Here is a 16,107-nt window from a genome sequence, read left to right as displayed (position 1 = left end):
CAGTGCTAGGGAGATTGGCTCAGCATCACCATGTGCTACTGCTGCCAAACTTGTACTATCACACCACTGCTACCTAGCTTTTTCCTGACTCCAAAATTAGTTATCTGGTTTATCTACCTCTGATCCATTACTAAAATGTTCAAAATATGTAATGTGTTACTCGCAGGAATGTAGAGAAAAGCCTTCATTATCTCTCAGTATTACAGCTTGCTCTAGTTAATCTCTGTAATTGCTACTTGCCACCTACAATATTTGATGTTCATAAAAAGACTCTTAGGAAAGTACCTTTGTTCCTCCAAAGCAGGAATAACTGCAATGCATAGGGACAAAGAAGGTGAATTATGTAATCTGATTCCTACTTAGGCTAACCAGTGACTGAGATAAAATAGACTGAGAAAGAACAGCATACTTTGCACAACAAACTAAAAATAATCAAGGCAGCAGATACCATTTAAATCATTCCATCATGGGAACAGAACCAATATCATAACTGCATCACTTCAAAAAAGCAAATGAAATTACTTAAAATAATACACTGTGCTTGTATATAACTTTCCCTTGAACAGCTGAACAAACATCAATGAACTAAACCTTGCAGCACTCTTGGGAGTTAGGTATTAATAACCCCATTTTACTGATGAGGATTATGAGACAGAAAAGTGAAGCAATTCTGCAAAAATAATTTTTTTCTCAGATCAACTCATAAACTTCCCAGTATGGGGTTACATGTGATCATGAAAGAAGCTTTAAGGCTTCTTCATTATTATCTGGGAAAGGAATGCATTTCCTTTGAGAATATTAGGTTGTGACAACGACAGATAATTTGACTTTCTATTTGCTTCATAGAGAAGTTGATAATTACAAAAGAGTAGAAAATAAAAGTGCATTCACAGTGCTGAGGCAACTTTGGTATCTGCCAAGATTTAAACCTGTGACAGGTTTAATAATGTTTTTGCAAAACATTACTATGTTCTCCTAAAAGCTACTAGTACCCAAATTGTTTATTTTACCTTGTTTATCCTCTCTCTTCTCTTCTGAAAGGGCCTTTGTTCCATCATAGCAAAAGGCCTTAATGCAATTCAACTGTAGCAATTCAGCATTCTGCTTGATTTTCTTGATCTTGTTAGCTATCTTGTCCATGGCTATAACTTCACCCTGAAAAAAAATCCCAAAGTTTTCATCAAAAGTATGGTGATTAAATGGATGTGTCTGATTTCCTTTCCCCAGTGCTGGGAAGTGTAATAAATAAAGCATAGTCTTCCCTACAGAATTATTTTATTCTTAAATCCACACTCCTGCAGTCCTTGTTCCCACATGTTTTCCACAATAGCCACGTTAGTCTGAAGCCATGCTTGGCATTGTCACTCTAAGGGATGCTGTAATATCTGACTTCTGGCAAGTAGTTTTGTTGTTTGTATCTTTTTGTTTGTTTTGAACTGCTGAACTGGGCACTAAGATAAAAATTTAATCATTTGAATGAGAGTAGAAGCCTCAAATACATGGTAAAATAGGTCAACAGGTTTTAAATTTGTATGGAGAGAGTAGGAAATATGATCACACTACAGCTCAGAGCTGAGGAAATGGGGCCCACAGCCATGTCTCTGACTTGGTCAAACTCATAACATACTGGAATACTTGCAGTGATTGTCACTCAAGTTACTTTGGGAAATAGTGTAAATACTAGAATAAGTCTAAAGGTGAGGGAAGGGAAATCACAATTACACAATTTCTATTATGTAAAACTAGATTTCCTTTTTCCTCCCCCAAAATAAATCAAAATAGACACACAGCACTACCTGCTACATGAAATCTGTGAGCACAAAGGAAAGTAAAATGTAGCATCAGTAAAATCAGAACAAAACAACCCAACAACCAAAAACTTGTCCTAGACTTGCTACAGCAAACACAATATGCTGAGAAAACAACAACTTTTTTCTATTTGGTGATGGCTCTCTAAAGGCTTATAGAAGGGCAAACCGACTAAGTTTAAGGAGTAATAAAAAATCAGTAAAGATAAGCTGTTATCTGTATGTTATGCTAGGCAATATGCAGATCTAGGACTGAGAGGTAAGAATGGATTTAGGTTGTGTCAGTGGTGCCCAGTGTCCAGCTGCTGTGAGCCAAAGCACCTCCTACTCGTCCCCTAGCACCATCCAATCTATTGCACGTGTACTCCAGGACCTGACTGGGCTTCAAAGCTTCATCTGTTGCAAGAGCAGTGGATTTGGTGCTCATCTCTGCATACTGCAGGGATAAAGAGATAATAGAATCACAATAGTTTGGGTTGGAAGGGATCCTCAAGACCATCTAGCTCAACCCACCTACCATGGGCAGAGACACCTTCCACTAGAGCAGGTTGCTCAGAGCCCCATCCAGGCTGGCCTTGAACACTTCCAGGGATGGGCTATTCACAGCTTCTCTGTTCTTTTCTCCAGAGAAAAGAACAAGCTGCCAGACAACTCTTCTCCATCTGGGCCATGCCAGCTACTGCCAGAACAACTACTTAGAAGACATCTGAAAAAACAGTGGTCTAGACTAGGATGCAGATAATAACAAATTCTCAAGCTTTAAGTATTCCCGATTCTTATTTAAGAGCTCTTAACATTACAGAGTAATCTTACATCTTGGTAATATAATTTAAAAACAATATAGTAATGTCAAAATTAAATCACAAAAAAAGTAAGTGATTTAAATATTCTGAAATGTTAGTGGTTTAATATGCTGTCTGTGAAAAATTACTATGGAAAATCTGTAAATGGAATTTAAAATCCCCATTCTTAAAAAATAAGTGTTTTTTTCCATACCTTTATCTTCCATATCTTAAATTAAAATTATATACTCAGAAAATGAAAATCAAGTGAGATAAATATTTAACATCTGTATTCTTCATCTTTACCACATCAGCTGCAGGCAAGCATAATCAAAGCAATTCTGCAAAGGTATACAAAATGTAGATACACAGATGGAAAAAAATATAGATGTAAATGAATCCATGACATAAATACATGATTTGCAGACTTCCTTTATTTATCACACTGAAATTCTCTACTGGAAGCTTTATATATATATAATGTCTAATGACTGCCTAATGCATTATTAATGCTTTCCCATTGTTCCAAACTGATGCAAAAACATTTCCACAGACAAACCATCACAGAACTGAATACAAGCCTTTTCTCAAAGCATTCATACCATTACGTGCTGTGCCTTCCCATTTATGCACAGGCACCTGTCAAAGTACTGCATAATGTAACTGCAAGACTTCTAAACAATCTGATATATTCTAATAACCCTATTTCAACAAAAATAATAAAGTCTTACAAAATTTTAGAGGAAATCTTACATGCTTTTCCCCTCTGCTCAAGAAGAGTAACCTGCATTTCTGTATTTCACCATGCACATAACATTTCAACATATGCAAAGCTGTAATCCTGTACTTACATTCTTATTTTATTACATTCTCCTCTCCTTTGTCTTTCTCTACATATTTTTTGTTTCTTCTGATTTTTGTTGCTTTCTCATTAGATAGTTTTGGATTTTGTGACATTCTACCATAGAATGACAAACTCAGACTAGAAATTCAGCCTAAAATCATATCTCTATGCAGAATTGATAATTTTTACTGAGAAAAATCCTAATCAGATTAGAAATTTTTTAGTAAATTTTTGTAGAGTTGTGTGTTTCTTTGGCACACAGTCATAACCCCTGATTTTTATACATCTCAGTTTCATGAACCCAGCATATTCTTGCATAACTCTGCCTTGCATGTAAAAAATTCTATTATTAAAAATAATTCAATAACATTTTAAAAAGTGAAATTAGATATATTTCAACTATCGTCTGTAGCAAAAAAGATTTTAAAGCTGATGGTAAATACTTGATAAAGATTGTCTGTTGCCCATCTCAGTAACTGATGTGTACCAAATTATATTGGTAAGTAAAATGTCAAAATATCAATTGTTTGCTGCTGTAAATTATCTGTGCATTCTAACAGTTAAGTGAAGAGAGCTACCCAAATGAACAGAGGTCAGAATTTCTTCCTTAGAAAATGCCAAATTACTTCTCTTACCTGATCATGCATTAGTGCTGCAAGATGGGTTGTTTTTCCTCCAGGTGCAGCACACATATCCAAAATTTTCTCTCCTGGTTGAGGGTTTAAAATATGGCTCACAACTACAGAAGGTAAATTCTATAATAAAAACAAATATGGGAGAATTCAAATTTTATACCCTGCATCAACTCCTTTATTAAGGAATGGCAAATGCATTTAAAAATATAATTCATTCAGCAGGGAAGATACCTATGGTATTGCTCTCAGTTCTTTGACAGAAAATGAACTGTTTGTATTATATATAACGGACAGTTTACGTAAGAAGTCTCCAGTGGCTCATTTTTTATTTAAAGCTATGTCTCAGTATCTGGCTGAAGTTTAAGAGCTCATGACTGAGGAGACTACAGTGCTAAAAGTCCAGCTAAAATAAGCTGACACTGGCACAGAGCAGAGCAGCTCTGTTTATTACAAATACTTTATATTAACCTGTTTACTGGAATATTTACTATATTAACATAGTGGTGCAGGTAAAGAACAGTAAGATCAAAACACAGAAGTCTAAGCTTGCTGAATTAAAGCAGCAAGAAGCTGAACTGTGCTATTAACTGTACAGATGCACTGAAGAGAAACAATGTGCAATGACTGTGCACAGTACTGCACCTTAGACAATATGGAAATACTTTCTTCTCAGTTCAACACAAAGGTATAAAAACCTTTTAAAGTTGTCTTTAGTACTTAAATAACAGCTTCAAATCAACCTAATATTTGGAGATTTTCCTGATTATCTACAGATTTATGTACCTTGAAAGGGGCTCATATTGCAGGGTTCATAGGCAGATTCCAAAAACTAACAGCTCTATGCAGAGTATCTGTGCAAGAGGAATTTCTAGTTTTTAAGTGACTATCTCTTATATTGCTTTGAAATGCCTTATCATAGCTCAGACACAGTATGATTAAATCACCTACATGTAGATACTGACTTCATTTTAAATGCTTTGTGTTCCTCAAATCCAAAGACTGAATTAGGTGCTACAATGAACAAGGAATGTAGGAACTATGAATGTGTGCTAAAAGAATATTCATTATTCTGTAAATAGTACAGACTTTTGATTTTGGAACAAACATACCTGTAAAAACAAATGACTAGGGAGCACATTGTCAAATGAAGGACTAAGGTAGACTGGCTCTATCATTCTTATGCCCAACCCCCTGAAAAACATGAAAAAATTTCAAATACTCAGTTTTATACATTTTAACAGTAGTCAATTAAAATCATCAAATGCTTACAAATAGCAACTTGAGACAACAATCTTACAAGAATGAAAGAACAACTAAGAAAAATACTTCTAGAAAAATCCTCTAGAATGACATCATCAAAGTTGAGTTAATCATGGCAAAAAATGCATTACATGATAAATTGGAACTATCTGTAAAATTGCATAAAGGAAATTTCTGGTTCTGTACACAGGATAAACCAAGATGTAATCCAAGCCTTGATACTGTAAAGAAATGCATAAAACCAGACCTAAATACCTTAACTTCAATCCATAACTGCTTTTGGCTAGCCATGTGTATGCACTAGGGCACTGGCATGTGATTTCCTAGTTAGATTTTTCTCCATTTCCTAAATTCCTGAGATTTCAGTCAAATTACTAAGAAATCCTATATGAAAAGCCTTGCAGGAACATTGATTTGCCTGCAAAGCTATGGTTTGAAATTAGAAGTCACCTAGAAGTTTTAAATATGGAGGAAATTCTGATGCAGATATAATTGTTAAGCCAATGTACCAGGAAATGGATAACAATAAAGAGAAAACCATGAAAAAGCAACACTGAGTCCACAAACAAAAGATTACTAAGGAGATAGAGTATTATTTTGCCTATGTCCAATGAGAAGGAAGGATATGAGAAAGGAAACTTGCAGACACCAGATTTAGTGTTACATACTGTTGTTCCATGTCACCAACTCAACAGCTACATCCTACCACTACTTTTTCTATATTTAAGCTTTTATAAATCAGAAATTCTTTGGCAAGGTCCTTTTTTGTCACTAGAACTTTTGTAGTCTGTTCTCAGGAAGTAAAGTCTTTGTCATTAATTGACATTCATAGTCTTTTACATTACTTTTTTATATGTGTTTTAGGTGACATGAGAGGAACAAACCATATGCTTCATCAACAAAATAGAAGAACAAGTAATCTTGAAATAGGTAACTACTTTGGCAAATGTTAGTAATTTTTTTTTTGACCTTATGTTCTGTTCTTTGTCCCACCAAAAAAAAAAAAAAGCCCCTACAGATATTTTTAAAAGATGGAGAAATTGACAAGGCTTCACTTCTGTTCCATCTAAAGAGGGAAGTAGTACTACACAATTCACCCAAATGCAATTTTGCCAGAGTGGGAACATTTGTCAGTTCTGTTTGATATTATTGAACTGAATAAACATAAATTATTAAAAGACCCTCACTTATTTCCTCCTACCTTGCAAGTAAATTGGTATATGAATCCCACTATGAAACTCACAGCTTCTCAAAAAATATTGGAAATTCCAACATGCAAAGCCATTTTGTGACTTCACATAGGGTACAAAACAATTAAAAGTGTTTTCCCATTTTCTTTCTTCCCATTTTCATTCTCATATGTAGATTGCAATTACTATGGACTTACTTCAGTTGGCCACTTGAACTGAAGATTTCACTGCGGCTGAGTTCTGAAATTCCATTTCCAAGGAAAACTTTAACTCCATCGAATTCTTTGGCTCCTCTTTTGCATTTCCCTTCAATATCTGAATACACTGAAACCAGATCTCCAGCTTTCACAACTGCACAAAGAAAAATGGAAAGCTTGAAATCATTAAGACATTTAACAAAACAGTAGTGACCAAGTAACTTAGGATTTTCAGCAGACTATTTACTTCAACTCTTCTCTCCGACCAAACTTCACACTTTTTAAATGTAATAATGAAAGAAGATCAACTGATATAAAGCTTTAAAGTTTTACACAGAGAATGACAGCTACCAAAAGACTGGAGGTACTGAGAGACACCAAGCTGCAAGTCAGGCACTGTGTCTTGTTTTCTAAGAGGCTGCACAAACCTCACTTTATTTCATCAAGGCAAGGTCACCCATAAGTTACAAGCACACCTTTTGGATCCAGTCCTCCATGTTTGCTCCAAGCACACCAGTACATGAAACAACACTGCTCACCCTTACTGAACAAAGGCAGGAGTACTAAATTTATCTAATGACCTCTCAATAGCCACCTAGAACATAGCTATAACTGCTTTTTCTCTAACTACTTATTGCTTTGACACAAGTGATTATATATTCATGTTCTGGTCTGGCTCTCTTCCCTTTAAGGGAACTGCTGTTCTCAATAATCCTCTTGGAGAGTTTTGTATCTCCAATTAAAACCCACCAGATCAGTAAAGTATGTAAATAAACACTAAACTCTAGAGGTGTTATCCTACAGACTTAAAAAACTTTCTGAGTTAGAAAAGAAAAAATAGAAAAGGGATGGTTTAGGTGACTTTATATAATAGTGAACAAGTGCTATGTGTTGACTGGCTGAAAAATATGCTTAAAAATAAAGGCCCCTTTACTATTATTAATAGCAATAAAAAATTTCCAAAACTGCACTTCTGAGGTGACTGGCAGGCTGGAGGAACAAGAAAATATAACAAGACTAATGGAAGTTCAGCTTCCCAAGAATTCTTGGAATTGTACTAGAGAATCCTTTTTCCCATTTTCAGGTGGCCTTCTGATTATGCCCAAATGCCCTGATATTCTTAAATTGTAGTATTTGTTGAGTAGCCATTGAAAATACATTTTTTACACTACTTATTTTTACACAATGTGACACAAAACATTATGTGATTGCTCAGTATTAGTGTCTGCTTAAACTTCACTGAACAAAAACCTGCAGCAATTTAACTCTTTCATCAAGCATATCTGTCAATGTTTTCTGCAGTATTCAAACATAAATTATTTTATTTCACTCTCTGCTATCATCCTTTCAAAATACACTAGTCCTGCATAGGGTTCTCAAGTTTTCTGTAGATTACAGCAGCATTCCATAAACATAAAGGTTAGAGTGTGATTAGTTAAATAAAGCTCAAAGCCCCCTGATCATTAGTTTACCCTCATTTGGATTGCAAGTTCAGTGATTAAATATGTGTTCTTGCTGAACTATTTTTTTCCCTAGTTAGACCATCTGTGCTTAGTACAGTTTTATTATATTTGGCATCAAGTGGGTAGTGTGCCCTTTTATTTTATTTTCTTATCTGCAATTCCCCTGAAGTGTTCCATAAGTTTTATAGTATCTTTATTTTCTTTGAATTGATGTTACATGCATAATTACATGTGGCAATTATGATAAATCACTAGCTGACTCAAAGAAGGATTTGAATATTTATGGGGTTGTGCAAATAAGCAGTTCCAACAACTGCTATGCCAATATACTTATTTCATTATCAAGCCCTAGACTGAAAAACATTCCTGTTCAGTGAATTGGACTTCAGCACATGCCTAAAACTTCTTGAAGGATTTTTCCTGAAAGGAAATGAAGTGACTTGATAAATGTTTTTCTGACTCATTTTGTTTAATAATAAGAATCAAGATGATCACTAGATCTCATCACAATAGACTAATAAGGTGAATCATCCAAAATTATACTGGTTTTACATAAAGTTAATTTGACATTTAAAGAACAAAAATAGGTTGCTGAACAAAAAGCATGCATATGTAGATCTTTTTTATCCTGTCTCACAGGCACTGATGCATAATTTCCATTTCTTAAGAATCTGACATAAAACTGACATAAATTTCTTCTCATCAATGAAAAAAAAGATTTTTACTACATCACTCTTATGTAAACAAATGAATTGCCAATGGATTAGAATAAAGAAAATCTGGGGGTTTTTGATTTTGTAACTTAAAATCTAACAGAACCATGAAGGTAAGTGGCTTTATGACAGAGTGAAGAAATAAAAAATCTGTATCTATTAAATAATCAAGATACACCTAGTCACCATCCAGATGTGGTATCCCATTTTTTTTAAGCAGCCAGCTTTTCTAAGTTTATTCAACTTAACACGCATATTAAAGGCTACAGTACTCAGTAGTAAAAAAAAACACTCTTAAAAAAACAGGTTTTACTTGGAAAATTCTCTTTAAAAATATTTTGAAATGAAAAACCAGAAATTGAAATCCTTGAGAATTAATACTTCATCCACAAATTATATGGAAAAAGGAATTTAAAACAGGCGAGGCTAGTGAGAAATAATTACATATAACTTAACATAAGTAAAATGAAAAATAGTGAAAATATTTTTTAAAAAAAGTCAGAAAAACTTTAAGAAGTCTCATTACAATAAACCACAACTGTAAGATTAATTTCAGCTGAGAACAGAAAACAATTTTGTGTCACTATTTATTTATCTATTATTCAAGGGTGACACTTTTTCTGCCATCTTTACAACTTAGATGGGTGTACTTTGAGAACTCTTACATCTTGAGGTGGATACAATTCCAGGGACATAAACGTGTGCTCCTCGGAGTACTGCATATCCACACTGGGCTCCAACTATCACTTCACATGGATGTTTTTTTAAATCTTGCCTAGAAATACAAAATGCAGTTGAATAAAAAAGAAAAGTATGCTGAAAAAAAAACCAAATAATCCTCAAGTAAACTCTAGCTCACAAATATGGATTTTGTCAGATATAATAGAGAAAAAGTTGTTAACTATCATGTATCACATTTAGAAATTTAAACAATTACATTTAATTAAAATATTTTTACTGTATTACAGTAAAATATTTATTTTACTTTTAGAGAAATCAAAGGAAAGAGTCAAGAAGAAAACTAATCCTCAAAATAATGCAGATTCTGGCACCTTCTGCCACTGTTATGAACCTGACACAGGAATACAAGTAAATTATACTGGGATTGAGAAACAGTTCTCTATTCCTTCCTATGTCAGATGATGGCAAAGTGACTTTGTATTTAACAACTGCTGAGTAACTCTTGATTCCACTTGATTTCTTCCAGTGGAAGAAAACCCTGCCTGTACTTAGCCATAGTTCTACATTCCACTGCAAATTTTGGCTCTTCCATCTGCCACCTACCAGGCTTTCTGGGAGGACGCATACATGTCACTAAAACATTAGTCTTATAAATAAGGAGAGAGCTCAATGTTTTCTTTCATTTTTTAAGAGTAAAACTCTGGCCTGGTTAGTGTATGGACTGTCCACCAGGTCATAGTAAAATAGAAGTTGTGCCTTAGTTATAGTGAGTTAGTTATAACAACTGTTTAACAAGAAATGTTTAAGAAAATTGTGTTACACAACATTTTAAGGCTAAAGACTGAAAATTACAAACCTGGGTCCAATGACAGGAATTAATAAAATGTCCTGAAGTTTTGGGTGCTCGAGAACTGGAACACATAGTCCTTTAAATTGCTGTTTCATTAAAAAAAATCATTAGTAAGCACTAGTAATAAACTTAATATTTAAGTACTTAATTAAACTGAATATCATTTTTCCATTAATCATTTCTAGGTGTAGAGCACAAAACACAAAAGTTAAAAGCAGGTGGGAAATAGTGTGCAAGGGGACATTATGTATTAAAAGTACTGGTGCAAAAGACTAAACATTCCACAAATTCAGAAATAACAAGACCACAAAGAGATTGACTGAGAACTGACTTCAGGGAGTGGGAGAGTGTTCTGACACTCATAACTTTATCACTGGTTTTTGCTTTCTTCTGAGTTGTTGTCAGAACACAGAAGACACAGTGACACCACCTTAGAAGCTTGGGTGTATTCTGTGTTAACCCTTAGCTGTTATTAGTTATAAGCCACTGTATAACTCTATTCATGTATTGCTTGTCTTACTTAATAGGCCAGCCTGGAAATAATTTTAATTCTCCTTGACAGTCCAAGTTTGGGCACTGACAGCTGAGTTACATATTTAGCTGAAAAGAAAATGCCATTTTATAGAGGTTCCAGGATTTAAACAGAATTATGTCTTCTCATCTGAGCCTTCTAGAATATAACCTTAAAGCGTGTAAAATCATAAATCAGTTTGCATGTAATAAATATTATTTCTTAAAAAAGGAAACAATCCATGATCATACTTCTGTTCAAAAGTGTCATGTGGTTTCCTTTTCTACCATGTAATCACACTTTAAAATACAAGAAGTTTGTGAAAAGCTGGTCTTAAGTCACTTTTCATCAAAGCCTTTTGCCTTGAAACAAAATATAACCCTGCACTATCCATTTCCAGACTTCTACAATCAAACTAAAATTAGCAAAACTCATTACCATCCCAGCCAGCAGAACACTGTCAACTGCCTCTGCATCACAGAAATGTCTTGGCTCCTGTCATGCAAAAGCTCCCTGTACTCCCACTAGCATTAATAATTTACTTAAAGAACCAGATCTTTTTAGAGAGAGTGAAGATCTAGGACACAATTTCAAAATAATACATTTCTTAAATATAATGGTTTACATATTATCAGATAAATAAGTGTTTAATTAAGATAAGTAAAAATAAAAAAAATATTTAATGATTAAAAATGGGTTTTAAAAAAGAAAATACAGTGGCTGGAGAGCATCACCATGGCTCCAGTTTCCAAAACAAACCAATTTTTTCACTTTCCTAAACAGTTTCTCCAATGATATCTAGATATACAGGCATTCTCCTTTAGTCTTAAACAGAAGTGTTCTAAGCATGCTGAAGACAGCACTCTGAGCTTCCCTTTTTATCTGTCATCTTCTCTTACAGATTTCTGACACCTTTACATTATTTACCACAGCAGTACCTCAATCCTATCAAGGGTTTGCATCTGCCACACAAAAAAGAGTTGGAAGTCTTTTCCCTCTGTTATTGCCTTTCTTGGAGGGATGAGATGAGGGACACTGGTACACAATAAATTTTCATTTAATGTTTAATGCTGGCAGGAAATGAGTGTGATTGCATAATGTTAATACCACTGGATGCACTGAGGTAAGGTATAGCTCCCAGTAATGAAAAGATCTCATGTTCAGATGAAAGATGAAAGACCCTGCTATTCTGCTGTAACAAAGAAATTGCACAAACCTTCTGGATCTCTTCAAACAGCAATTTTTTCACATGTTTCACTGAGGCCAAGTGGGTATTTACTCTTACAGTTGTAAAAGCTGGTGGATGAGATAGATGACTTAAGAGAGATTGGTATTTTTTCTCTGCCTCCTGTGCACCTAAAGCAGTGATAAGCTGAAAGTGAAAGAAGAGATTTTATATTAAGAGATTCACACAGACACCTCTTGCTCAACACAAAGGAACCCCACTGAATAAACATTCCATGGAAACTGAGGGATATGGTTGTGTGGTGTGCCATAGTGACAAATCTCTATATCTGGGAGCCCAATTCCACTGAAAGCCTCATAAAGTTCCTGAAAAATACTTATTGGAAAAACAGCTGTATCAGCAAAATTGCTGCAGTTTGCAGTAAGTATCAAAGCAACTGCTAGAGAGCTCTGCTATTGTACATAGACCAGCCTAAGGAAATGGAAAACTAAATTCAAATCTATGAATCAGTAACTTTCATATTGATAAACATGTACATTAAAAAGCAATTTTTTCATCCTTGGCATTAGGAATTAATAAGATTGTCTGTAGTATTCTTCACTGGGGTAAGGGAGTATTTCTTGTCAATATCATGTGGTCAATATGTGCTTGATGATCTACGATCCACTCTTCAGTGGGATCCAAAACTGAATTCTCTGATTTATACTCAATTTAATTTAAATATTTGTATGCTACTTTGAGCCAATAGGCATAAACATTAATTTTCTATTATAAATACAGAAATATTTTATATAAAAACCACTGTGTTTAATGTGAAGACAATATTTTATTGTAAGGTATTGACGTTACACAAAAATTTATTATTTTTTGGTGGTTAGGGGTAACTATGTCACTTACCTCATTATTTCTGAACACTTTGGTGAGATACTCTTCAACTTCATACTGGAAAACAATTTTAGGGAAAAAGGACATCTTCCTTTAGTTTTTAAAATCTGCTGGCAAGAAACTGAAAAAAGCAAAGCACTTTCTTTGTGATTCTTATATTCTGTAAGTTTATAAATTTAGCAAAAGATGTAACCACAAACTAAGCTGTTGGTTCTGATTCTTCCTATTTTAATAATGCAATTTTATTGCACTCAAATTTCCAAATATTGGTCAGGATAGGACTCTAACATTACTCTCAATTAGAAAAATTCTACTATCCTTAAAATAAATCTTCAGGCTATCTGGTGAAAAAAATACATCAATAAAAGGTATAGGAAATTTCAAGATGTAGCTTTAATTCCTCTTGAAAAGCCCAGCTATAAAGTCTTATTGTAGCTCAGTCCTGACAGAGATTTTATTTTACTCTTTATCATTTTTCTCTGTAGGTAATAAAATACAGTTATCTTCCCAAATGGTATCTGCTCACCCCTCAAAAATTTTGAAAAATTATATACACTTTAGTCTGAAATGAGACTACCTAAAAATTTAGATTTCCTTACAACTTAAACGGAAGGAGAGAACATCACTCTAGGTTTATTCCATTCATAATAAGGAATTTTGACTATTGAAATACATTTTCATTGTACTAAATATACTTAGAGAAGAGAGATCAGAATGTTTGGTATTAATTTTATTTAAATAAGAGATTAGTTGTCACTTTTATCATACAAAACCCCTCAAGAATATTTTTTTATATTTCTGATTCAATTCAAATCTTAATGCTAAAAGAATGTGACCTTATGTAGACTTACTTTTGAGATCAGACAAAGGCAAAGTTTCATGGGTAGGAATTTCAAAGCCTTATTCGGCAACATTAGCAGCTATTGAAAGAAAGAAACTGTAATTGAATTAACTTCTTTTTACAGTCCAACAAAATGCCAAGAATTTTCCCTGCTATTGCCACGAAAACTAATAGTGGTGCAACAGTACTACAACCTAGCAGTCGATACAATTGAAATCACCAAAGCTCAGATTTATGTTTCAGAAAATGTGACATATCATGTGCCTAATGTAGAATGCCTACATTACACAACCTCTCCCCAAAAAAACCAAAAAAACCCCCACCAAATAAACAAAAAACCCCAAACAAACTGACCACAAAAAGATCCCCATACGGCCCACATTTGGAAAGGTTTTTCTTCAGAAGCATAATAAACCAGCCCTTTAAAAAATTCCATTCCAAATCTTATAAAGAATTGGAATCCTGAAAATAATTAAGCAGACATGTAGAAATGTGGTGTTTATAAGCGCTAATATTTACATTACAAAGGCACTCTTGCAGGCCGGGGAACATGGCAGAGAACGGACAGGAGATGCTTTTCAGTCCAGATGCAGCAGGGAGCCAGGCTGCTGAGGGAGACTGCCCAGTGCCCCTCAAGTACCAGAGTCAGACTTGGAACGTTCAGCAGGAGGCAGGCTCGTAGGACCTGAGTTTCTTTTCTCCAGACCTGCTGTGCCCTACACTTTGTCCCAGAAAAGGTATACGACGGGCTTTCGAAGACAAAACTTTTACTTGTTTTTTCACAATTTTTATCTGCCTCTGTGGGGAACTGCAGCGGGGAACGCGATGCCGGACCAGGGCTTTGATCTAGCTATGCACATGAACGCTACCAGCAGTCACACGCAGCAGTAACAGAGATGCTGAGCACGATTTTCAAACCTCCCTGCCCACGCTTTCCCACACGAGGAAAACGAAAGTGCAGTCATTGTGGCAGGGAGCGGAATGTAGGGCTCTCTCCTTTATTCCCTCGCCCACCCGCTACTGAAAACATGAGGGAGCGGGAAGGAGCGGGACGCGCAGCCCATCGCAGCCCCTCAGGCCCTGCGCCTCAGCCGAGGTACCGGGCAGGCGGCCGCACCCCGGCGGGACGCGCCGCCGCCTCCGCCGCCTCAGCCCCGCCGGACCCCGAGGCACACACAGGCCCGGGCCGGACTCGAGCCGCAACGGGAAGGGCGGAACACGGAGGCGCCGGGCCGGACCGCAGAGCGCTCAGCCCGCCCGCAGCGGCGCGCAGCCCCAGACCCACCGCCCCACACACACACCCACCGCCCGACACACACACCTACAGCCCCACACACCCACCTACAGCCCCCACACACCCACCACCCGACACACACACCCACCACCCGACACACACACCTACAGCCCCACACACCCACCTACAGCCCCACACACCCACCACCCGACACACACACCTACAGCCCGACACACACACCGCCCGACACACACACCTACAGCCCCACACACCCACCGCCTGACACACACACCTACCGCCCGGGCCGCCGGGCCCGCCTCCTCCGGGTGCAGCAGGAAGTGCCGCTGCAGTGTCACCATGGGAGCAGGGCACGCCGCGGCAGCCCCTATGCTCCCACCCCACCACGGCACGGAGAGCCCCCGGGGCACCGAGCTTATCGGACAAGACGTTGCTGACACCGCTTTTTTTTTTTTTTTGGGTTTTTTTTTTGTTTTTTTTTTGTTTTTTTTTTTTTTTGTTTTCTGAAATTCTGCCGTGTGTAACAGGTTGACAGGTTTTGTACTTCCACCGCAGGCTCGCTCGCTAGGGCGGAGCCGGGTTCGTGCTCACTTCCTGACCCTCCCTAAGGGGGTGCTTGGGAGGAAATCCGGGTGGGCACCCACGCTCAGCTGAGGAACCTGCAGCACAGCCCTAAAAGCAAATCCGCTGCTTGCACAAGTTTTACTGCACATGGGAGCACTGCCTGCCCTGAAACCCTCAACCCTTCCCAACGGCAGAGGCCGTGGACCGACCACAGCACCGCCGGGCTAAAGGACACGACACGGGGCCGGCCAAGGCACGCTGCCAACGCCTCCCCACCGCGGCGGGGGCCTAGCGCTCCTCGCAGCATTCGTCCCTTGCGGGGCGGCTCCGTCCTCCCGAGCGTGCCGACCGCAGACCGCTCGGCTTTCCACCAGCCCCGGTGGAAAACTCGCGCCTGTCCCCTCAGACACGCCGCTGCCGCCGCCATGACGCCGCAGTGACGCGC

The 16,107-nt window shown here is 37.2% G+C and overlaps 1 protein-coding gene across 6 annotated transcripts in view; it reads right to left on the bottom strand.

Annotated features, from left to right (window-relative positions):
• NSUN6 (NOP2/Sun RNA methyltransferase 6) overlaps positions 1 to 16,072 on the bottom strand; it is a 22,546-nt gene extending 6,474 nt beyond the window's left edge. Inside the window, exons 1-10 of one of the 6 annotated variants that reach the window (XM_059480590.1) lie at positions 15,377 to 16,072; positions 13,857 to 13,925; positions 13,018 to 13,062; positions 12,151 to 12,306; positions 10,430 to 10,509; positions 9,558 to 9,667; positions 6,717 to 6,870; positions 5,179 to 5,260; positions 4,070 to 4,189; positions 1,011 to 1,155 (exon numbers count right to left, since the gene is read on the bottom strand). In XM_059480590.1, coding sequence (XP_059336573.1) covers positions 1,011 to 1,155; positions 4,070 to 4,189; positions 5,179 to 5,260; positions 6,717 to 6,870; positions 9,558 to 9,667; positions 10,430 to 10,509; positions 12,151 to 12,306; positions 13,018 to 13,062; positions 13,857 to 13,925; positions 15,377 to 15,439 — 1,024 coding nt within the window. In that variant the 5' untranslated portion in view covers positions 15,440 to 16,072. Of the gene's footprint in view, positions 1 to 1,010; positions 1,156 to 4,069; positions 4,190 to 5,178; positions 5,261 to 6,716; positions 6,871 to 9,557; positions 9,668 to 10,429; positions 10,510 to 12,150; positions 12,307 to 13,017; positions 13,127 to 13,856; positions 14,277 to 14,365; positions 15,038 to 15,372 lie in introns of those variants that run through there. The other 5 variants (XM_059480635.1, XM_059480608.1, XM_059480626.1 and 2 more) reach the window with 5 other exon arrangements.
• Between the last annotated feature and the right edge of the window lie 35 nt (positions 16,073 to 16,107).

This window comes from Ammospiza nelsoni, chromosome 1, assembly GCF_027579445.1.
Source record: "Ammospiza nelsoni isolate bAmmNel1 chromosome 1, bAmmNel1.pri, whole genome shotgun sequence".
Lineage (NCBI taxonomy): Eukaryota > Metazoa > Chordata > Aves > Passeriformes > Passerellidae > Ammospiza > Ammospiza nelsoni.
The sequence above is the reverse complement of the archived record's forward strand: the minus strand, read 5'-3'. Positions and strand labels throughout refer to the sequence as shown.